Source organism: Cavia porcellus, unplaced genomic scaffold (assembly GCF_034190915.1).
Source record: "Cavia porcellus strain 051 isolate PalLab524CR breed Dunkin Hartley unplaced genomic scaffold, mCavPor4.1 scaffold_1, whole genome shotgun sequence".
Classification (NCBI taxonomy): domain Eukaryota; kingdom Metazoa; phylum Chordata; class Mammalia; order Rodentia; family Caviidae; genus Cavia; species Cavia porcellus.
The window spans coordinates 232,221,822-232,246,457 of NW_026947484.1; the positions used below are offsets into that span (position 1 = coordinate 232,221,822).

The window sequence follows — 24,636 nt, forward strand, 5'->3', positions numbered from 1 at the left end:
TGACAATTGTCTTCCCCTAACCTAGCCAGTGGCTCCAAGACTGTCGCCCCAGACAGTCCTGAAAGGCATTGAATGGTGTAGGCTCTGGATTGGGCTCAAGTGACAGCCTAGCGGTGCCGTTTGTGCCTATGGACAAAGCTGACACCCTCCATGGGAGGAGAAAGGGCCATAAAGAGGAGGTAGAGGAGGAGAAAAGAGGGATTCGGGGAAAGCACAGCTACTCGTACTCCTCTGGAAAACTAGGATTGGGACACAGGAGCCTGGGTCCTGACGCCTTCCTGACCCAGCTGGGTGACCAGGCTCCTCTGCGTCTGACTCTTCAGTGGGAGGCAGAGATAACCGTGCAGCTGACTCCTCCTGCCACCTGCCAGAGCTGGGCACGACGTCTACTCCTGAACCGCCTTTGTGAGCATCTTGGGGAATGAGCTCTGAGCCCCTTGCCCATGCTTACCATTTTCTTTAATTTTGGCTTTAATGTTCACCGCTGCCCATCTCCGCACTTCAAGATTCTTATTAACAAAAGAACTCTGTTTCATTTCTCTCGCATTCTAGAGCTGCTCACTGACCCTTAGAAGAAGCTAAGAACAGCTGTCAAACTCAGCAAGAATGGACTTTCTCCTTTGAAGGTCTCTATGTCTTTCAAAGTGAAAAAACTTGACAATATTTCTCTGGTATTCGTGAGTCCATGTGTCAAATATACCAAATGGAAAAAAAAAAAAAAAGAATTAAACTTCCGAATCTCATTGATCCCCACATGGGGTCTAGGATGGCCTGTCAGGTAGACGGTGGACAAGGACTTTGGGTGCTAAACAGCAGGTCTGACAGCTGAGGCTTGAGTTCATAATAATTCTGACTTGCTTTGTATGCGATGCTTGACTTTTCCAAAGTACAATTGTGTGGGTGAAAGGGGAAAGGAAGAAAGAGGAAAGGAAAAAAAAAAAAAAAATATATATATATATAAGATAGTTATGCAGCTAGTTTTTCTTAGTTCATTGAGAAGAAAGGTTTGTGCTAATATTTTTGGACAATATTTCATGCCTATGTCTTGTACTCTGAAAAACTGCTATGAGTATATTCATATCAATGTATTAATTAATGTTACTCTTCTACTAGGCTATTTCAAAACCCTATTTTATTCTTTTTTAATTTTTTTCTGTTTAAAATAAAAAAAGCAAATGACACATTGTTTCATTACATTTTGGAAGAAAATCTTACGAGATTATGAACAAGGTATTGTTTTCCAGGACCTTCTAGAAATGAATAAAAACAGGCGAGGCTGAAGCTGGTCTGTGTGTTGTTCTAGGACATGCCACCAACTAGTCAGGGACAAGCCTCCCTGACTTCCGCCAGGCTCCACTACAACACCACACTCCTCACAAGCAGCATGCAGGTCATTCCAGGGGCCAGGCTACAGAAAGACGCCACAGTCTTCTCTCTCTCTCTCTCTGTCTCTCTCTGTCTCTCTCTCTCTCTGTCTCTCCCTGTTCTGTCTCTGTGTGTGTGTATGTCTCTCTCTCTGTGTCTTTTTCTCTGTCTCTCACTCTGTCTCTCTGTCTCTGTCTCTCTCTGTCTCTGTCTCTCTGTCTCTGTTTCTCTGTCTCTGTCTCTGTCTCTCTCTCTGTCTCTGTCTGTCTCTCTCTCTGTTTCTCTCTCTCTCTGTCTCTCTGTCTCTGTCTCTCTGTCTCTGTCTCTCTCTGTCTCTCTCTCTGTCTGTCTCTCTCTGTCTCTGTCTCTCTGTCTCTCTCTCTGTCTCTCTCTGTCTCTGTCTCTCTCTGTCTCTCTCTCTGTCTGTCTCTCTCTGTCTCTGTCTCTCTGTCTCTCTGTCTGTCTCTCTCTGTCTGTCTGTCTCTCTCTCTCTCTCTCTCTCTCTCTCCCTCTCTCTCTCTCTCTCTCCAAGGTCTCACTACACAGTTTAGGCTGGCCTTAACCTCACTGTGATCCTCCTGCCTCAGCCTCCCGAGTGCTAGGATTATCAACATCCACCACCACACCTGGCAGCACAGTCTTATTTGAGAAGGAAAAAAAATCTCCATTTTCTCCAATACTTAGAAAATTATTTTTCATAGCCAACCAAATTCCAGCCATAATTTTAACCATTCCTCTTTAAATACTTTGGATGGAAACTCAAATTCCCGAGGGAATTTGAAACAGTAACTAACCTAAGCTTCCACCACTCCCCTCCTCCATCCTCCCAGACACGCAAACCTATCAAACTGTTTCTAACATTAAGGGAGAAGAAAGCAACATTCTTTCCCAGAAGGTCTTTGTTTCCCCTTGCCGTGCACCCCTGCGGTGGTTTCCAGGGGAAAAGTCCCCCAGCAACCGCAGCTGCAGCCCCTTCGGAGCCAGCACTGACTTCTGCGGCGCCCCAGAGTGGCGAAGGCCCGCAGAGGAGGCGGAGGAGAAATAAATACACACTCCGGGAAACAAATTGCCTTCCTGAAAATTATTTAGCTTCTTTCCTCCCCTGGAAGGGGACAGAATCCGCTGTGTTTATAAAACCTGGTGACTTTGGAAAGCTATTGTTTCGCTAACAGCTTCTGACACCGGCCCCAGCAGTGCTGGATCGCTTTCTGGATGTAAAAATTCTCAAGGAGAACCCAAGGTGACGCTAATAACAGCTGTCAGCCAGCATCGAGGTAATTATAAAGCCATGATTAAAACAAAACAAAGCCTTCCAGTGTTATATATAGCCTTTCACCAGACACCAGGCGACAGGCGCTGCAAACCAGACCACCCCCTGAATAAATTCCAGGAATGGTGACCAAACAGCCCCCACCAGGTCCCTGATGCAGAAACACCAACCCAAAGAGCGCTGTGTGGCGCTGCCGCTGCTGTCCCACCTGGAGCCCAGCTGGGAGCTGTCAGTGCTGCTTCTCAACTCACTGGAACCAAGGCTGGGGCTTCCGGATCACGTGCAGATACCTAGGCCCTTCCCTGCAGAGGCAGCTATCTCCTCCTCTCCTGCCCCAAGTAATTCTTTCCATCAACCATGTTTGGGGGTTCTGGTTTAAGACAGACAACTCCCAGGTAGGGGGTAGCCTGTGTACTTCACCAGAGCACTGAGACCAGAGCTGAGGTCTTCAGCCCTGGGCACACATGAGAATGACTGAGGTTCTCATCCAGCAGGTCTAGCACAAAACCCAACACACTGAGCACTATGGGTGATGCAAGCAACCCAACTCCCACTCCTAGAGCCTGCACCTTCTCCAAGCACCCCCAAAGCACCCCTGAAGCTACCTTTCTACAGCTCCCCTCTCTGCCTTAGAGTCTCTGCCAGCATGGTAGGAAGCTATAGCAAGCCCTGGAGAGTCTGCATTTCCTATGTAGTTGGTCTTTGTTTATTGACACAAGTCCTATCCCCACCAAAGGCCATGTGTGGACAGCCAGGTGTCCACAGCACATGCCCATGACCAGAGCTGATCCTCTTTGCCCTGAAGTTTTTAGGGCAAAACTCTAGGATCAGACCAACTCCAGGAAGCCATAGGATTTCAACTGAGCCTTTCAAAAGGCTCCAACTGGCCAGGCAGAGGCAACATCTTGGAGCAACAGAGCTTCCTAGAAAAGGTCAAGGGCTTTACAGTCAAAGGGACATGAATGCGTACCCAAGCTCCAGCCACTCTAACTCTGGGGAGGTTCCCACCAGACCTGTAGCATTTGCATCTTTGAGAGCTTGTTGAAAATGAGGAGTCTCAGCCCAGCCCATTCCTGCCAAATCGGAGTCTACAATTTAACAAAACTCCTAAGTAGCTCGGGGCACTAGCTCGGGTAGCTGATTAAGCATTTCTGAGGCTCAGTTTCCTCCTAAAGAAATCTGAGATGTAATCTCTTCCTTCAAAGGTGTCAAGAAGAATGACAGATCCAGAACACAGGAGACGTTCCATTCTGAGCCCAATTCTTCCTCCTGTCTCCTATTTCTGGTCTCCATCCTCCTCCCTCCACCAAGAATAGAAGGCCTGCACCCCTCAGCTCCCCTCTTCTGTATTAGGAGCAGAACTGAGTATAACAAAAGGAAAATGCTTTAGGTCCAAAAGCTCTCTGCTCTCCAAACTGTTCCACCTCAGCTGCAAGAGAACACAGGAGGAGTGGCCCAGAAGGGAGAAGGACAACAGTTTCCTTCCGTGGTGGGAGGGATGGGAATGGGAAATGCCAAGGGTGACTGAGAGCCTGGCGAGCGAGGAACAGGGACAGGTGACTGGGGAGATGACAGATGTGCTTAAGACGCGAAGGGTGCTGACTTCCTAGCACAGGGGGCGAACAAGCTCACTCTTGAAGAGGGGCTCTGCAGGCTAATGGCACGAATTCTCAGGTTCCGTAAAGCCCCTCTGCACTCTCTCTCCTTCCGAGGCCAAGGACAGCAGAGCCACTGTGAGACCCCGTTGCTAGCTGCTCTAAAGCCATGGCCCTCCAAACATCACGATCATGTTCACCAAGCATTCCTGCATCTGTCATCTCATGCTAAGTAATTTACGAAACTGGCTCGTTCTGCTTCACAGCAGCCAGGTGGACTTGGGCACTGTCACGGCACAGCCCCGTCACCACCTGGCCACGTAAGTCGATGAGGATGGTGAAGATCAGAGCGTGTGACAAAAGGATCCCAAGCCACAGTACCTGAACCTGAGCCCAGGCCTCTGTCCAGTCTCAGTCTCCAACCCCAGGACACCCCAGAGCTGTGAGGAGAGGGGGCTGGCAGGCCTGGGGTCCATGGGGCCAGAGCCATTGTGGTTTCTGAACTTGGACACAGATAGAATCATCTGAATGGGGGAAGGGAGAGAAGAAGCAAGAGGGGAAAGGGAGGGATGCGGGGAGAAAGAAGGAAGGAAGGAAGGAAGGAAGGAAGGAAAGAAGGGAGAGAGAGTCAGAGACAGACAGCAAAATAGAGAAAGCTGGCTACCTGGACCTCACCCTGACCAACTGAACCCGGGTGATTTCCAGGTGATTCTGCAACACCAAGCAAGTAAAGACTCACTATCCTAAAAGGCACGAGAGGAAAAAAAGGAAGAGAAACAAGAGCCGAGTTAAAGGCAAAGTTTCCTGAGATCTCAGAAGTGCCCCTTGGTGTGACAGGAAGGCCTGGCTGTTACAGTTTCAGAGAAGCCCTGGTCCATCGCTCTCCCGCTGAGGGAGAGGAAGAGGAGGAAGATGAAGAGAGGAAAAAAAGGAAGAAAGGGAGAAGGAGACAGCGAGGGAGGGACTGTGTCCCCACAAGCATTTCCTGTCTCAGCCGCACAGAGCCACAGAAGGGCTCAGCTCCGTCCACCTGGGCTGGCTCCCCAGAACTGACTCCCCCCCCCCCAAGTTCTCACCGGTGCTCCCAAGAGGCCCAGGACTGGTTACCAGCGCACTGGCCTCCCTGCTTCCTACACCATGAAGAGGGGGGAGCTCCCCGACCTTCACCAGAGCCCCAGCGCCACCCACCAGCAGTGCCGAGCTGGGGTGAGGCCGGCAGAGTCCTTGGCAGCCCACCATCGATTAAAACCTGAACTCATGCGGGAAACAGTTGTTCAAAGATTTATTCTTTGCTTTCCTGTCAGTTTTCAGTTGTTTACCCACGAGGGAGGATCCCGAACTGTGGGAAGCTCCGTCTGAGGATGGGCTAGATGAGAGGGGGACAGGAAAGTGCACTGAAATTAATTTCTGCTTTCAAAATCCTTGCCAGGCTCTGTTTCTGGGCTCTTTTAGTTCTGAAGACTCCTGAAGTATTCTGATCTATTGTAAGATCTTAACAAGCAGAAAATGCAGGTCTCTCGGCCAAACCCCAAAAGCTCATAAGCAAACACAATTCATTAAACTGTATAAAACCTTTAAAACGTTTAAATCCAGCCTCTCGAGTGTCTTTTGATGGCTCCCTCTACGGCAGATCTTTAGCCTCACTCAGCCAGAATTGACGAAAAGCAAAGTGGTCACAGTGAAGGCCCTGCTGGGGTCACCATCAGGCGAGCAGCCAGAATCCCCAAGCGGCGTGTTAAAGCCGGACACAGATGACTGGGAAGTGCCCCCTCTCAATGCGGGGTACAGGGAGGACCTGGCCTGGCTTCATCTTACTCCAAGGATTCCAGGGCCAGGCTCCCCAGGAAGGGCTCAGAACATGGCATGAAACTGATATCCTACCTGGGGTCAGGTGACAGTGGACTGGGGTTTCACCACTAGGGGCTGCCAGAAAACCCACTGCTAGGAGGTTTGTCCTCAGGTCCTTGGCCATCTGCATCTGTCCGTAGCTGTTGCCTCTCCCCTCCCCTTACCAGGCTGCTGTGCCCATGTTTAAGGTAGTGACCTGAGCACTCATTCTGGTCACTGGTAACCTACCACTGGCCCAGCCAGGGCCAAACGAGTCCAGAGCTTGAGCCCAAGATGGTTCTCTCCCCTGGCCAGACCTCATCTCCCAGATTCTCCATCAGGGCCAACACCTCTGCTTTCTCACGTCTTGTACTCACTACCCTCTCTCGAGTCCTGATCAGCCACCTGTCGGAGATTCCTGAGCTTTCACGTGACCTCAGAGTGAGGTGCAGCCTTGTGCTGTACCAAGTGTTCCGCTATGATGTTTCAGAACACATCAGAGCAAGCCAAGTCTTTAGTGATTCACATGTCAGATTCCCCTCAGCTCCTGACGAGCTGGGAAGATCCTTCCAGAAGGGCCAGCACACACTGAGGACTTCGCAGGGGCCAAAGTGCCCTGTGCTGAGAGACGTTTGTTACACTCACCATCATCAGACAGGTAGCAAAAGGACCAGATTCAAGTGACCGCCTCAGGGCGCTGGGTCTCTAGCCCCTCTTGTCAGTCTCATCTAAAACAAGTTTTGATGTTGTCATGTTTTGTTTTGTTTGCTTTGCAAGCCTACCTTCTAGAATATTCTCTGAGGTTACAAAAATACAAGATAAGAAAACCTTAGAAAAATAAGTAATTCTTTTATTTCTACTTCAAAATAGACTATATACATCCAGAAGTCTAAGGGGGGAATAGTATGCCATCATAAAAATAAAATAAGATAAAAATAATAATTGCCTATTTCTGGTCCTTTCTTGAATCCACCTGCAGGGAGCAGGCACTGCCAGCTGTCCTGCTGTCAGGCAGTGTCCCTCTGTCGGAGACCTTGCAGCTGCCTCCTGGGGACTCTGTGTTTAAGAGTTCCTGCAGCATTTTGAGAACTTGCTTTGGCTGCCCAGCGGCAAAGTCCTGCAGCCGGGTACCCATTTGCTGCTGGAGGGTCTTGGACAGCTGGATCACCACCGTCCGGACGTTTGCACTGCGCCCTGGCAGGATGCCACCCCCAGTCATGTTGTTCAGGAGGTACCAAAGGACAGGGAGGACATGGCGCTCCACGGCCTGAGGTTTCCGAGGGTAAACTGAAGCCACCAACACTGTCGGGAAGAAAAGACAAGATAGGATCACTGGAGCTGGGCACCATCTCAGCTGCCTCTACCCGCTCTTGAGGCGCCAGCACTGACCTCCAAAGCCCCGCAGCCCAGCCCAGGACCTGAGGTCTGTAACACATTTAGCAGCCTATGAAAATGTTTTCAAAAGAAAAACTATGCACATATCCGGGCTGGTTTATATTCACGTTTGGATCGATACAATTTGATGGTTTTGTGGGGAAAGGGGCGAGCAAAAGCAAAAGTGCATGGGGTCCCTGACCATCACGGAAAGTCCCTGCCGCCCAGAGGAGAGAAAAGAGGCTAACGCCCCAATTACAATCCTCCCTCTGCTGTCTGTGAGCCATGGGAACCTGAAAAGGACACCCCACCTTCCTGAGACTTTTCCATCCATAAAATAACGGTGAACCGAGCTCTCGTGATTGTCAGAGATTCAATAAATGCATGTCAAGGGTCCGCCGTCAGGTGATGTTAGCACTGTCAGTGCAGGCAAATACAGAGGAAAACTGTGCAAGAGGAGAAGAAGAGGCCCTCCGACGAGGCACAGTGCACATCAGACACAGCAGGGGACAAGAGCAAAAAGGCCTCCCCAGCATCCAGATGTCAAACCTCACCACAGAAGCAGCAGCATGGGCCACGGACATGTCCGCCAACCACCAAGCTCTGCACACCCCCTCCACGCTAGCGATGGACCCCTGAGCTGACTGTCCGAAGCTCCCAACCCCGTAAACCCAAGAACACCCAGCAGCCAGCCAGGGTAAGTGGCTGTCCCCGGTCACAGGGAGACTGTGGCCAAGTCACCCTAAGTGTGTTAGTGCTAATGGTGCCAGTTTTACGAGGAGACCATGCTGTCTGACGTCTTGCCAAAGGGCAAACAACAGTGAGAGGGGTGTTGATTCATGGGGCCAAGAAATTGGGCTGGGCCACACTCCAGAAATGCTTGATTCTGGGGCTCAGAGACTAAAGGTGTGGCTTCGTTTTATGCTCCTGGTACTCCTGAAGAGGAAGGATGCACCCATTTTATAGGGAAGCAAAGCAAGGCTCACCCAGGAGCTTGCATTCATAAGGGCAGTGCTGAGGACGGAGGCCAAATCGGCCTTGACTCCAAAGCCTCCCCCGTGTGGCACCCCAGCCTCTAGGGGTTCCCCAATCCAGAGCTCTGTTTTATTTTATGGGAACACTCAGTTGTCCCACTCTCATCAGCTGAAAACCATCCAAGCCCCCAGGAGCTCAGGGGTTCCCTTTGCTTTCAGAGCAAGCCAGGACCATGGGAAGCAAGATGAGATGTCCTGGGTCCCCTCTCTCAGTGGCATTTCTCATGATGTAACCATTGACTGTTAGGCCACAACCAGGACTCCTGCACCTCAATCCATGGAGTTCCCATAAGGACCTCCAGGGGCCACAGAATTCTCTTTTAAAAGCCAGGGTGATTGCTGGGAAGGCAGGTGGCACCATCTGGGTCAACCCAAACACAGCAGACCATTGGTAAGGAAGACCCACAGCAGAAGGACTCGGAACAGTCTCATAAACTGACAGAAAGAGGCACGCCGGCTAGAAAGGGCTGAGGTTTGTGTTCTCTGTGATTGACATGGGCCACACAGGAAGAACACAGAAAGGCGACAAGTGTCCCCAGCTCCCAAGTGGGGAATGAAGCAGCTTAAGAAAAAGGAGCACCAAGAAGGGACAGAGGGACCCAAACAATCCTGATCAACTACCTACACTGAACACTGAATTACTGTAACTCAATGTTTCCCCAAATCTCCATGCAGCCTCATCTGCAGAAAAAATGTGAGACCACGAAGAGACACGTGTGCAGCCCTGTCCCCAGCAGTGGAGCTCACAAGAATCAAAAGGCAAAAGCACCCAAGTGTCCATCGTCAGATGCATGAATAGACAGAATGTGGCCCTCAGTACAGTGGAGTATCACACAGAAGGAAGTGCTGACAGGCTGCAGCACGAACACAGCTCGAGGACATCACTCTGGGGAGAATAAGTCAGTCACAAGATGGGGACAAGCACTGCAGGCGCCCACCTCTCTGAGGGAAAATGGCGGTCACAGGGCTGAGGAGGTGGGGGTGGTGAGGTACTGTTTGATGGGGACAGAGTTTCAGCTTTGCAAGATGAAAGGCAAAGGGCAGTGGTGATGGTTGTACAATATTGTAAATGTGCTTAAAACCACTGGACTGCACACTTGGGAATGGTTCGGATGGCAAATGCTATGTTGTGTGTATTTTAACACAATAAAAATGGACAAGGGAAGGTCAGAACAGTCTCCCCCACCAAAGAGGCCCACTTGTCCCTAATAGAGCCCCCTTGCCCATCTTGTCCTGCCTTCTGCCTTCTCCCCCCACCCACCCAACAGTGACGGACTCCAGCCCCCTGGCAACTCAGTCCCTGGAAGAGGGGTAGCCCCACACAGCCCAGCGCCACAGCCCACGGTCCCCGCTCTGCTCACATCTTCCTGGCTGACAGAACCACACACAGCCCCCAGCTATAGGCGTGTGGAGGTCCCTTAGCCGGTCGGGTGGGTCTCTCAAGTCAGCAAAAGCACAGAAGGCCTTCTGGGAGCCATCATGAGGAAGCGAACCCCATTAAACTCAAGCTTCAAGGGCGGCTGGAATAATTAGCCAAAGACTTACTCCTGGGAAGCTGTGCTATTATCCGTCAAGCCTAGTGTCAGAGGAAATTTCCTCCTCTGCTCCTAGCCAACACCAAGGGAGCAGAAGAATTCTAGGGAACTCTTGCTTCTGAGGTATCTTAGAAGTGGGAAGAAAATTACAAGAAAGAAAGAAAGATTACAGTAAGTAAAAAATCTAAAAACAGGCTGTCCCCACTCCAGGCCCCCGAATCACTTTCATGAGGACAGTGAGGGTTTCCCTCAGAGAATACTGATTCGGAGCACCAGAAAAGGGTTCCTTGCCTGGTCTCCTGAGTGGTCTTAGTGCGATGGCCCAGTTCTCACCCCAGGGCTCCCCTAACATCACAGCAGCCAATCTCCTGGGGACAAATCTAGGAGACCCACCAGGGATCTTGGGCACTGAACTTTCCTGCGCCCAGTTTTCTTTGTGTCTAACAAGGAAACTCATAAAACACACATCCTCCTTCTGAGGGTTAAGTGACCCAAGGCATGAAGGCAACTCAGGAGCTCCTTAAGTTTAGGGGCATGGCATGACCCATATGCTTTTTAGGGGAATCTCTGGGGTCCTGGGGACAGACCGAATCTTCCTGCCTCCTCCAGAGATGGAGCCTTCCCCAGAGGAGGAGGAGAATTTGCCAAGCAAGCAGGATGATAAAACTCAGCCCAAGGCCAGTGTGGGTGCATGAGAGATGGGCCCATGGACCCCAAAGCCTAGACCTTTTCCATGCTGCCACTGATCCTGGAATGAAACCACTAGAGAGTTCTGCAGACTCAAAGAGAAATCAGATTAATAAGAGCCATCTTTCCTCTTCAAATCTGCTGCAGAGAGACCCAGGCCTGCCAGCAGCCAGCCAAGGGCCAAGTGGAGTTGAAAACCAGCCTGTGTCCTGTTTGCCAGGCCACAGAAGGGGCAGCTTCTGATTCTCACAGTGGGGCTGTCTGCTGGCCGAGCTGTGTCTCAGTAGACAGCATCTATCTGGACACTTTCTCTGACTTATACAGAGGCACTCAATGGACTAGAGGAAACTCCCTCCACAAAAAAAGAAATGCATCACAGTGTCTTAAAACTATTTGCTTATATATTCCTGCCTCCTTTGGCCAAAAAGGAAGGTTGTCATTGTAGGAAGGTGGAGACTGTCACAAACAGCAAACAATCAAAACCTTCCAGTGATCTGTGGGGATTGTCGCAGGCCTAGAAAAGCACAGGGCAGGAGAGGACAGAGCTGGTGGGGACGGGGTGCTCACCTGACAGACGTCCTGTGATGTCCAGCACCGCACAGCCGCTCAGGAAGCGCACCCGCCCCGCAAAGGCCTGGAGGAGGCAGATGTGATCTGCAAGAAATGGAGATGTCAGGGGCCGTGAGGCTTCCCACGAAGTTCCTTCCCACACCTACCTGAGGAAGAGGCCCCCTGGGGAGCTCCTTTAATTCCTCCAGGTCGCAGCAGGGCCACTTTGGAGAGCAATGGACACAGGGCGTTTGAGGACCAGTGACTGGCTCCCAGCAAGCTCCATTTACTTCCATGGGTCTTGTGCCTACTGTCTAATTCTCAAAGTTGCCATGGGACTTGGGACAAAAGAGCGTAGATGAATGATGACAGATTAGATAGATAGATAGATAGATAGATAGATAGATAGATAGATAGACAGGTGATGGAGATGGGTGATTGCATATGAGATTGCATATAGATATATTTATAGTTTTAGAGGACACTCAAACACTGATCAATGGTCACACAAAATGGGCTAGGGATATAGCTCAGAGGCACAGCGCCTGCCTGGCAAGTGCAAGGTCATGAGTTTGATCCCTGGTACAAAAAAAAATTCAGCAGAGCCGAGCATGGTGGCACACTCGTGTAATCCCAGCACTCAGGAGGCTGAGGCAGGAGGATCGTTGTGAGTTCAAAACCAGCCTGGGCTATAAAGTGACTCAGGGCCAGCCTAAACTGCATAGTGAAACCTTGTCTCAAAAAGACCCCCCAAAAAAATTTTTTTTCAACGAAGAGTTGGGGTTAGTACCAGGCATAGTGGCATATGCACTCTGCACTCTGGGAGCCTGAGGCAGGAGGACCACAGGTTCAAGCCCAGCCTGGGTAACTTAGCAACTGTGTGAAATCTTGTCTCAAAATTTAAAAGACTGTGTATATAACTCAATGAAAAGGCTCTGGGTTCAGGGGTTCAATCTTTAGTACAAAAAAAAAAAAAAAAAAAACAGTTGGGGTTAGAATTCAGAAGTTACTGCTCTCCTCCAAGCCTGAACTTTAACCATAGAATACACCCATGCTGGGCAGTTATTTCCACACTGACCAGTTTTATGTCATGGGCATGGAGCTGGGAACTGAGACATGGTCCTTTACCTGTCCCCTCCCAGGAGACTCCTTTGAAAAACAGACAGACACCCTAGACATGAACCTGGCCCCAGCTGGGAAACTCCAGGCTGCTGCAACTGTGGCCCAAGGTCTGGATCCAAGGTGACAAACCTGACTTGGTCTGTCAGGGGCTCCCCTCCCCCCCCCCACTCTAGCAGTGATAGTCTATGCCTCAGGGATCCGGGACAACTGGTCACCTTGTCTGGACAGAAGCATCTGGCTGGCTTGGGGTGGGGATAGGGGACATCGGAAGGGATCTGCAGGTTTCGGGGACATGATTAACCCTTAACAGTTTATATATTTAACCTCACCACCCAAGCCTCCACATGCCCCCGAAATTTAGGAATTTAGGAATTTAGGGGAAAGAGGGGCTTTGAATCTATCTATCTCTCCTGTATTTTTCTTGCTGTAGAGCTAAGCTGCACCCCCACCCCCCCCCCTTTAAATTTTGAGACTTGCTAAGTTCCCCAGCCTGGCCTTGAATTTAGAATCATCCTTTCTCAGCCTCCCAAGAAGCTCGGATTACAGGCCTGCACCCCGTTTGGGCTTCTTTTTTTTTTCCGGTTTTTTTTTTTAATTGTCCCAGTGCGCTCTGACTACCCGGCTCTACCCACCCTGCAGTCACACCCAAGAGCTCAGCTCACCCAGCTACGGAGCTGCACCCATGGGTAAAGCACTAAGAGTGAGCATATCCTGGCTTGGATCTTAATAGAGCACCAGTCTGAGTGCTTATTACAGACATGAACTGTTCATGGTGAAATCACACGCGGGCAGGGTCGGGGTAGAAGGTTCCCAGCCCGTTGGGCTATATTTCTGAAGCTGCAGGACCCCATGTGTCCTGAATTAAGAAGCTGACTCCTCCCCATTCTGGGTGCATCCTCTGGCTTCTCACACTGTTAAATTTGGAGACCTGCGTTCCTCACAAAAATGAGGAAAGCTGCCTCTGTCTGAGAAAACTGTGCTAACCTTGCAAATTCCCCAGGCCCAAGGGCACTGCTTTTATGGGCACAGCACCTGTGCCATAAACTGCAGAGGCCCCAGCACACCCAGGTCCTGGCCTTTTTTTGTAACCAGAGCAGCCATGGCACAACTCAGTGTAGGGGTGGATCAAGGAACCAGAGGCCCCTTTCAGGGGTGCGGCTGCAGGACTTGCCTGCACCTGTCAGGGGCGGAGGGCGGGAGGCTCAAACCCTATCCCCAAAGCAGCCCAGCAAGTACAGCCCAGTGCTGGAGTCCGTAACAGAAAAATCACAGTCTGGGTCATTTATAAACCATACAAGTTTATCTGGCTCAGGGTTCCAAGAGCATGGAGGGTGGCAGCGGAAGACAGAAAGACAAACAAAAGGGCCAAGCCATTCTTTTCACCAGGAACCTACCCCCACCATAACCCACTTCCCACAGCAACGTCATTAATCTGCTCCTGAGCAGCACCCTCTGATCTAATCATCTGTCAGTGACTAAGAGGATTACCTCTTAACCCTGACCCCACTACCACCCAGTTCAGCATGAGTTTTAGAGGGGACATTCAACCCAGAGCACAGAGGCTGAGGGAACCAACATCTCAAGCCCTAACTAGTTTCCACAGGGGACAGTTTGGACCAGCCCAGCCCGAAGAGCTCTTTCCAAACATTCCACCTCTCCCAGGGCCACTGTGTGATACCACTGCTCAGTGTCCTGAATGGCCACAAATCTAGCTAAGAGCTAATTCCTGCTTGACTTCTGTCTTCCTGAGGCCCGTGACAGATACAGAAGAGAAAATGTAGACGTGTATTGCTGCTGTTTTGCAAAAGCTCCATCCTCAAGGCAACAAAGAATGTTTAATTTGTCCAAGGACACGAAAGACACATCTAGTTCTAGAATATTGCAACTTAGCAAGAAATGGCCTCAGAGTGTCTTGCTAAAGTTTTAATTGTGTAAGAACAGGTTTTATGATATCACCTGCATTACCATTTCTAGGTGCTTCTGTTTGTTACACATACACAAACACACACACACACACACACACACACACACACACACACACACCATCATTCTAGGTGAATTCACATTTGAAGACAGAGGATTTCTCTCTCCTGGGTCACCTCTTACAATTCCCAGTCCAGCTCCAGCTCAGAGCCAGAAGGAAGTAAACTTGGGAAGTTCTTGAAAATGCAGATCCTGCAGACCCTGATCCGAAGGCATCCTGTTCACAGCAGTGCTTGATAACAGGCTGATGTCAGAACCAGACGAGTTTTCCCAAGTCAGTTTATGAATCTTAGTACACTAAACCCAGGCAGCTGACCAGGCTTCCTGTAGCTGATTCTAAGGGGAAGGCCCAACTTTTAGGTCATGCTCAGATTTAATGAAAGCCAATAAAGCATTCTGGTCAACAGCTTGTGCTCTGAGGGCACAATATCTAGGCTTTATCCCGTTCTTCCACATTTTACTACATTATAGTGGACAAGCCACTTACGGTCTCAGTGCCTCAGTTTACTTATGTACAAAATGAGGATGATCCTAGGACCTTCTCGTAGCATTACTGTAATGATTAAATGATTGACATGTCTAACATCATGCCTAGAGCATGTCATCACCATGGACATAGCAGCTATTTTTGTCACGATTGTGATTATTACCCTAAAATTCTCTGAAATCCCAGCATGCTTCATGCTAGAGCTACCAATCAGGAGGCTGGAACTTAACCTTTGAAAGTTTAAAATTGGTGCTTTGTCAGCGTAGCCTGTTGTTTTTATAGTCAGTCTCCTCTTCTGTCTTACAAGGAGGCACAGACTGGCCTTGAGAGTATCTTAAAAGCCATCCAAGGGGGAGAAGAAGCCACCGGCTGCTAGGCCTCAGGCCTGTCTTCCTGACTCAGGCTCACACTTTCAGAGTGAGAGCGAGGTCTAGGGGACTTCACATCTGTTCCATCCAGCTAAGCTCTGTGGCCACCGGATTATCCTCATTGTACTGGGAAGCCAGCAAAGAGCTTTTAAGAAACTTCATAGTTTCTTAAACTATAAAGCTTGATATGCTAGAATACATGAGTGCTGTAATCCCAGCGCTCACGAGACAGACAGGAGAATCACTGCCAATTTAAGGCCAGTCTGGGCTACACATAATGAGTTCAAGGTCACTTGAACTACCTAGTAAAGCTGTGACTCAAAAAAACAAAATGATAGCATGGATCGTGACAATAAAAAACCAGAGTAGAGTCGGCCTCCTCACAACAGGCATAATACTCAGTAACTTAAGAGATGCCACAGCCTCTGTGACTACTAAAACTAGGAAAAGACAGGATGCGATCCGCCTCCACCGAAACATGCAAACAGCTGCAGGAAGGAGCTGCCCAGGGTGACCGGAGTGTAACCGTACGTAAATGTTCATTCTCTGATTTCTTTAAAGCACAATGCAAAGTCAAATTTATGGTCCCAACTATGTGTACAAATATACACAGAAAAAAGAAGTCTAAAATGAAAGTCAAATGCTGATAATGATTTCTCTTAGCAGTTGGGACCCAAGCACACAAGTGAGGCTTTTTTCTTTTCAAATGCTTCATATTTTCCATTTTCTCATTAATAGGTGTGTCTTGTCCAGTGCCGAAATAGACTTTATATTTTTAAAATTAGTGAAGAATGCATAATAGCATGAGAAAGTAAATAGTGTTAAAGAAGCAAACTCAAAATTGTATTCACATTGTCATTTTAACTAAGGAAATATGTATACATGCAGGCCAAATAATAGGAGACAGATATGTTAAGCAGTTGGTGTAACAGAAAAGCATCATGATGAATTTTTATTTCTGTTGACAATATAATGTTGGTCATGTGATTTAACAAGGTGATAAGTTTAAAGTCAGACAGCAAGATAGTGGAAGTAGACCTGAAGCCACCCCCATTCCAAGCTTATCTGCTGTCCCCAGCACTGGCCGGGGCTGGGCTACATTAAGAGAGCTCCCTTTGGCTCTGAAGAGCCTGAATGAGAAGGTCATCTGGCAGAGGCTGAGCCCTCAGCCGCCTGCAGGGAAGATTCTTTTGTAACTAAGGCAGCCACAGAGCACACAGACAGGGCCAACCAGTCTGATGGGAAACTTAGTTAATCCCCAGAATAATGTCCCTGAAATCAGAAGCTCTTGGTGATGAGAAGGAAGAAGACCATCAAGCCTGAAGCCTGGAGAGACCTCAAGGCAGGCAGGGACAAATGGCAGAAATCAGGGAGTAAGCTGTCTGACGTAGGGCTTCTGTCCCCGTCCCCCCAAAAAGGACAGCAGCGGAAATCGTTAGCTGCTCTGTCAACCAACATTTCTCTCAGCCCCACCCACTCTCAGGAAAATCAGGGAACTAGGAGAGATGATTTTGGCTGATGAGGCTGCTCAGCGCTCGCTTCCAGCATCAAGAGACCTCTTTAGAGGTCACCTACACAGGCGTGCCAGCCTCTCCTTGGGTTTTGGCCATCTGGACTTTGTGCCAGAAGATGGCCTGATGACCTCACCCAACATCCTTTTGGATCCCCTTGGCCACGCAATTAGCAAGAAACAAAACAGAACACACTGAGCCAAGGCTTTGTGACTTTCCGCATTTAAAGATTTCACAGCACTGACCAGTCTGGGGCCCAGAATCCCCAGGAGGGCATAAAGAAGCAGGGTCAAAGAAAGCTCCCTCCCGCAAACTGCTCTGAGCCACTTCCAGGAGGGCCCCAGGGTGCTAAGCTCCCCACTGTTCCTACCCAAAGAAGCCACTAGAACCACTAGGCCTATCCTGTGATCTGGGAAGGCTATGCCCCTTCTCTCCTGTCACAACTGCCCCAGAGTCCACAGCTACCTCCCTCCCAGGCCCCCCAGGAGTAGGAAGCTAAGTCCCTTTATCCCTGTGGCCTGGGCTCAGATCCTTCCAGGCAGGTGAGAGCCATTTCTGGGGACAACTTGATGGCAATGATGAAGCCTTGGTCTACCCTAAATCCCCCTAGTTCTGGCCTCCATGGACATAGATATCAGCTTGCCTCTTCATAGTTAAGAATGTTTTCCAAAACATCCTTTTTTTTTTTTTTGCTGATTGGTGCAACACACAGCAAAGCCATCTGGCCCAGAGAGCTCCTTACCACACCTGCTCCGAAACAGAGTACTCCACCCCATGAGCGCCACAGGAGCCTTGAGCCAGGGATTTATGGGAGCTGTGTGTCCCTGTGAGGTCAAACACCACTCCAGCCACAGCACTGACCTACAGACCCAAAAAGAGGACCATCCCCTCACACCAGCCACTGTTCTTCCAATACCAAAGGCTCTGGCTGGCGGACCAGAGGGAGCCTACAAGGAGACTCAGTCCCAGAAAGGAGGCAGGCCAGCAGGTGTCTGCCTGGGAGCAGGAACCCTACCTCCAGGTGTGGTCAGATCACAAAAGCAGGCTGCTAGGATTTGGATGTGGTTTGTTCCCTTCAAGGTCCTTCATGTGTTGGAAGCTTGGGCCTCAGTGCAGATAAATGGGGAGAAATCTCTAAGAAGAAAGATCTACAGGGAAGTAATTAGGTCACTGGACTCATGGCCCGGAGGAGTGAGTTAGTTCCCAAAAGAGTGGGTAGTTATTAAAAGAGAAATATGAGCCAGCCCCCCACCCAGTTTGACTTCCTGTCTCCCCATAAAATCTCGTATTCGTCCACTCCCACCACCTTGATGCCATCTGCCATGAGGCTCTCACCCCAGGAACTGAGCGGAACCTGATGCCACACTCTTGGACTTCCAGAACTGTGAGCCAAGAAAGCCTCTTTTCTTTCTAAAGTATTCAGCCTCTGCTATTTTGTTACAGCAGTAGAAAATGGACTGACACTCAGACCATCCCCAAGTCCCCTACTTTCCAGAGTGCCCAGCCCAGATGGATATAGTGGGCCCAAGTAGAAGCAACCTTCTGACCCTGGCAGATGATAGATTCTGTAGCCCCAAGTTCCAGGCTGCACCATGCCCAAGGAGACTGGCCTGATGGCAGAGATCAGAAACTGAAGCCCCTGGGGGAGGAAGAGTTAAAACTCCACTCATTAAACGTGGTACTCATCCTCCTCGAGCGTCTAAAGCCATTCTGCTCTATGCCAGCTTTCCCAATAAATCCAAGGCCCACAGTGATTTACCAAGAGCCTTGGTTATTGGCAACAGCAATCTCACTTACCCAGAGCAGAGCTGAGAACAAACCATAATTTAGAGCTGGATTTATATTGTTTGTTCTACAGCAACAAACTCAGCAAATCATAAATTCCCTCTGAGATGAAAAGTGGAAATTGACAATATTTATGAACTTAAAAGGCAGAGAAGGGCTTGAGCAGGCCTTTGATTTGTAACTGTAACTCCTCCTGGTGGCTTTGCCAAGGACACAGCTGCTGTACCAGCCTTAGGAGCCGGGCTGGGGCTGCGGCAGGGAGATGGGGGAGGGGAGAACGTGCCAAGGAGCGTGTCCCAGCCCTGCCGTGGGATGCTCTGTGATGCCAGAAGCAAGGAAGGCCCTGTGCCAGCACAGACATACAGCTGCAGGGCAAACGAAGCCAAATGCTCAGATCATGAGCTCCTCCCACGGAGGTGAGGCTTTTTGTAAAAACTCACCAATCTGCCAGCTGGGATCTAAGGCTGCCCTGTACCACTTTCAAAGTACACGTTGAAATCTATACTAGATACACCAAATATCACCTGTGAAGAAGGAAGGACACACGCAGATGCCCTGAGAATTCCACCTGATGCTGGAGAACCAGCATGGGATACAGCAAAGTACATGAGGAAGGGGGAGGCCCTCGATTTTCCTGATGTCTCCTCCACAGCTCTGTCCTTTTTTTATTTAATCCTTCCTTCCAGTCCTCCATCCTCCCACCCATCTCCAGGTCCTCACCCTTTAAGCCCAGGACTCCTCCTTCACCCACTGAGAGGCTGTGTGGCCCCAGGGGAGCCATGAAGAGGCCAGACCAGGTCATCTCCGCCTCACCGCCCCTCTTCACACCCAGTGCCCAGGTGGATGGGACATGTTGAAGCCTCCAGCCAAGAGCCCCAGAGAGCCTAGGTTGCCAATGTCTGCCTGAGCAGCCTCTGAAGAAACGTTTGGCCCACGAACCAATCAGGGTCACTTGCAATTCTGTTTATTCCCAACCAGTGGGGTGACTTGGGAGCCAGGTGCACCCAAGAGCTCAGTGGGGACACAGTGGGGCGCTCACCCAGGCTCTCTATCATTGCATCCAGCACCGTGACAGCGGCGGTGGCGATCCCCGAGTTCTTGGAGTTGAGGTTGTCTGCAACAGCGGTGATGAGGGAGAGCAGCATGGGGTGCACGCTGTCCTTGAGCAGGGGGATCATCTTGGCGAGGGACTCCAGCGCCCACTGGTTTACTTTCTTGTTGGAATCCTGAAGCCTCGGGGTGAAAGCATCGAAGACCTTTGAAAGAACAAAAACCAAGAGCCTACCGTAAATCTGCCAGTGGGACAGAGAACAAGCGCCTCCGAGCTTTCCAAGGAGTACCCAGCCCCTTGACCTCATCCACGCAGGCTTTTGGCTCCTGCTGCCCTGAGAGTTCTGGCACAAATTCCAACCTAGCTCAGTTTTCCAAGTTGAAGCTGCACCCACCAGGAGGAAACAGGTGAGAGGCAGTGCTGAGCGGCCCTCACCTGGACCAGGTTGGCCATGATGAGCTCCGGCTTGGTCTCGCAGTGCTCAAGGAGCCGCCCCACGCCTTCCATCCGAGACTGGTACTCTTTGGCTTCCAGCAGCCTCGTCAGCTCCCGAAGTCGCTCTGCTATTTCCATGCCTCCCCGCAGGGAGGAGTGCATCGCCAGCCGCAGGCCACTGGAGCCCAGTCTAGGGGGAAGAAGGGTCTGACCCCTGGGCAGAGTCCCAAGAGATGAGCATGTCCCCTGCCCTACGCTCCCTCTCACTGGCAAGTGGGGCAGAGACAGCTGTGTCACCGTGGCTCGGTTCACACCCAGTTCTCTTCTACCTCCTACATGGGGACACTGACCTTGGAAATCCTGGAAGTCCTCTCCTCCACCTTCTCCCTGGTGCCTATAACCTGCACCTGGCTGGCCAGGCTCTGCTCACATTGTCCAGTGTCTGGGGAAATGTTAAGAAGCCCTGTTCCCTGATATGGGATCACATGCTCATCAGAGTCCTGTGGGCATTCCAGCCAGTATGCGAGCAGTTCTATACAGAGCTCCTATCTCCCGCTCTCGGTTCAAAGCTCAGGTCCCTGAGTTCATGCTGTGCACCGAGGTCCTGCTTGACAGGACCCAACACCATCCAACAGCCATTTACTCCTGCATCCCCCCTCTTGCCTACCAAGAGCTGTGCTGCACGCTGACAACGAGGTAACTAACATGGTCTTGCCTAACATGGTCTGGATGCTCATGGTTAAGCTCCTAACATGGTTAAGGAGCTCACGGACCAATAGGAGGCGAGTTATACAGAACATGGAGTAGCCATCCACTCTGAGAATGTGGGGCACAGAGCCATCTTGGGGAAGGTGACAGGAGAGAGCAGATGAGGGAGAGAACAGGAAGCCACTACTGCAGGGGTGGGGCTTAGCCAGTGCCCCCTAAGGAGTCAGATATGATCGTCCTAAGATACTGCAGAAGAATTTAAAACTTAAACACAGGAGTGCCCATTGGATTCCCACTGAGTTTCTAGATGCTCTGAGCACCACCCTCCAGCACTTCTGCTAGACCTTCTAGTCTATCTGTGCTGCAGCTCTGCCTTCGAACCAGTCCCAGACTGGTCATTCTGATGGCTAAAGGGTCTGCTGATCTAAGTGAAAAGTGGGAGCCTGACCAACACCACCTCTCACCTATAATAATGGAATGGACCTCCCTTGGCCAAGACTCTAGGGACCAATTCTACTGCTGAATGTTCTCAAGTCCAAGATTTGATCTGCCCAAGATGTGGGTGGAGGACACTTCCTATAAATCCATCTATTTGTATTGTAGAATCAAGTAGGTCTCAGCCACACCACAGATCCACAATCCACCTTGGATCCACCCTTGGCCTTGAGGAAGCAAGATGCATCTACAGGAAGTGTAGGACATGGAGCCCCAGAGAGACAAGAGCAGTCATACCCCTCCTCAGTGGGCAGTCCATTCTCACATGCCACCAGACTCCTTGACACCTTGCGGCCTTTGGCAGATGGAAATTCATGGTTCTCTTCCAGTCCCTTAAAAAAATATATACAGAACTTGAGCCAAAAGGAGCATCCTTCCAGAGAACTGCCCAATGTTTTATTAGAAGTCTTAACAAGAATAATCCCTTTCCCCTAGGAGAGTCCCCAGAGGTCACAAGTAAGCCTTCCAGAGCTCGGGAGGTGGCTGGCGTGGGGATCAAGGTTCCCCACTGAACAGATGAAGGTATGGAGGCCTGGGGAGCTCAGGGAACATAGGTAGTGAGGGTAGGACCAGACAGGGGGACAGGGGACAGGACCACATTACCCTACCCCACAGGACTGGGAAAACCCAGTCCCCAATCCAGTGGCCCATATACGAGGAGGCAGCCTTTCCTCTGACCCCACCCCAGAAGACTGCAACTCAGTGCCACCTGCTCACCCGCTGCTTGATGGCTGCCATGACCTTCCGCAAGTCATGAGATGGGCGGGACTGCTTTAGAAACGTGTCAAACTTAGGGTTCGCCATCAAGATAGTCACCATCTTCCGGCCATAAAACCTGCCGTGGGGAGAAGAAACATGGTGGAGGGGACAGCCACAGAAGTGCATGCTAAATTTTCTCTAAAGCTTTACCTAAGTTTCCTAACCAATAAGAAAGTTTTTAATACTTTTTCAAATTTTGAGAGCAACCCTTACATAGTTAAAAGTTTGATTCCTAGATGAATATCATTCACAATACCAAGAAAAAGTTACTATTAAAAGTCTCTGGGGAGGTTACTCAGCAAGAGGACAAAGCCCGCCTCCTGTGAGCCAGCGGTGCACAGGCTGGGGAACCAGAGGGGCTCACCCCCCACCCCCGCCCCATAAGGACCTGGCTGATTGGAGGACTCAGGGGAAGATAACAACCCAGGTGAAAGGAATATGTTAACCCTCAAGCTGTTTGATTGACTTTGCAGGCCCTGAGCATCTATCTGGAGGATGGCAGCATGCATTGAGCTCGGTCTCTGGAATCCAATGTTTTGTTTCATTGTACTGGTTTTTTTTTTATTCCTGTTTCTGGTAACCTGAGCAACTATTTTGACGATAACAATATGCAGGGTAACAGCCATTGTTAAATCACTATCATCTGGTTTTGAAAACCTACACAGCTATTGTGGTTTTGTTGTTGTTGTTGACATTGCTGTCATTTTCCTTTGGTTGCTGTTTTGGGGGTTTGTTTGGATGTTGATTTTTCTGGTTTTTTTCTTTCTTCTCATTAAATTTTTTTTAAGAAGTGTATAATAAAAAAAGGTTTCTGGGTTAAGGATATAGCTCAACAACCTAAGCAGCTGCCTGGAAAGCACAAAGTCCTGAGTTCAATTCCTGGTACCAGAATAAATTTCCATATTTTCATCCAGGTATGGCTGCACATATCTGTAATCCTAGTACTTTGGGAGGCTGAGGCAGGAGGACTGCAAGTTCAAGCCCAGCCCACAAAATTTAGTAGTTTAGACCCTCCAATTAAAAAAAAAATTATTGGGTTTAATCTCCAGTACTACAAAAATGAAATATATATTTTTTCTTATAATCTGTCTTTTATTCACGTACATTTTAGTTGATAGTACAATTGTATGTACGACATGTATTCATATTAAATTTCCCTTTATGTCATTTAAAATTCCTCACAAGCATCTAGTTAACTATCCCGTCTTACATTGAAAGGCTATACTGAAATAGATCTGATTTCTTTCTAAAATGGGAAATTCAGAAGTCTGAGGAAGCACACAAATAGGACAGTGTAGGAGGGACGGGCGGCTCCACCTAATTTGCAGGGGTAAACTCGGTAAACACCCTCTGGCAGTGGCGTGGAGGGCAAATTGCTGGGGACAAGGCGAGGGTCGAGGAGACCAGTTAGGAAGCCACCATCACAGCCCAGGCAAGAGACCAAGGCCTGCACTAAGGCAGAAGAACAGGATCGGAAAAGGTAACTGCGTTCAAGAGGCTGCAGGATTTTGTGGCTGGTCAGACGCACAGCAGGAAGCATCTAGAATTCACATATTTCATCCAACCTAAGAATCTACTGATTGTGAAATGCATCATTATTTTATTTTTCCCTAAAGCAAAGCAGAAAAAAATTAGCAATTTCCACTGCCTTTCGGCCACTGAACCATGTCCAGAAGGTAGTGTTACTTGGATATTTTCTTCTCACAGGGAAAGTTTTGGGTGGTTGCTTTTCAGTAAAAAGTGGGATTTTGGTCATTCCTTCAACAATATTTGCTTGCTTGGTGTCTAATTCATGTCATACTGTCCTAGTCCTAAACCTCTGCTCACACATAATAACTTTTAATTGTGATGCCAAGTAATAGTAGAATATTTCTAAGACATTTAAAACTACAATTATACAACAGTTCGCTGCAGAGCACCCATAATGATTTCTGAAAATGAATCAAAGGTTGACAGACAAAGAAATGGGCACACCATCGTTTCTCTACGATGCAAATTTAATTGAAAAGTTTCTGCTAGCAACCATCACAACCAAATTTGCAAATGCATGAATAGTAAAACCCAGGTCACAATCACTGCCTCGCCGACAGTAACTGTGAGAGGGACTGTAAGATCCGTGTTGATTTTGAATTTACCATGTGGGGGAATCGTACCTCAGGGTCCCTGTCTTGCATCTCGGGTGCCTTGGTAAATAATGGTGACTTTGTACAATACAGAAACACAGAGAAGCACACTCGGGCAGAAAACAAAGGTTCCCTTTTTTAGGGACCCTTTTCCCCCGAAGATAACAATAGAATATTTGGTGACAGTTCCTCTAGAGATAGTAGAGATTTGGGGCTAACATTCAAAAAGGGACGGGACTGGAGAAGGAGACTGGAAGCATCAAAGTTTGCTGATGACTGGAGCCAGGAGAGGAGAGAGCCAGAAAAGGAGGCGACTGAATAAGCAAAGTCCACGGCCACTTCGGTTCAGATCTCAGGCAGGGAAGATATGGCCCCTGGCAGTGAGGATAAACCAGAGCCCAGGGACCCAGAAGCCAAACTGGGATGGACAGGGTTCCAAAGAGGAAGATGAAACCCAATCCACATCACCCAAAGTCGGAGGGACCCCGGCAGGGGATACTAATCCGGATCCTATTAGGCCTTGTCTTCCACCCTTCTATGGAGAAGTACAGACAAATTAACAGCCTGAAAGCT

General features: G+C 49.4%; 1 protein-coding gene across 4 annotated transcripts in view; it reads right to left on the minus strand.

Annotated features, from left to right (window-relative positions):
* Window positions 1-6,886: 6,886 nt before the first annotated feature.
* The window catches only part of Togaram2 (TOG array regulator of axonemal microtubules 2), a 55,568-nt gene continuing 37,818 nt past the window's right edge, over window positions 6,887-24,636 (minus strand). For all 4 annotated transcript variants that reach the window (XM_003472884.4, XM_063230413.1, XM_063230412.1 and 1 more), the window contains 6 exons: window positions 21,899-22,016; window positions 21,419-21,513; window positions 19,979-20,168; window positions 19,532-19,748; window positions 11,255-11,341; window positions 6,887-7,359 (listed from right to left, as the gene is read on the minus strand). In XM_003472884.4, coding sequence (XP_003472932.1) covers window positions 7,004-7,359; window positions 11,255-11,341; window positions 19,532-19,748; window positions 19,979-20,168; window positions 21,419-21,513; window positions 21,899-22,016 — 1,063 coding nt within the window. In that variant the 3' untranslated portion in view covers window positions 6,887-7,003. The remainder of the gene's footprint in view (window positions 7,360-11,254; window positions 11,342-19,531; window positions 19,749-19,978; window positions 20,169-21,418; window positions 21,514-21,898; window positions 22,017-24,636) is intronic.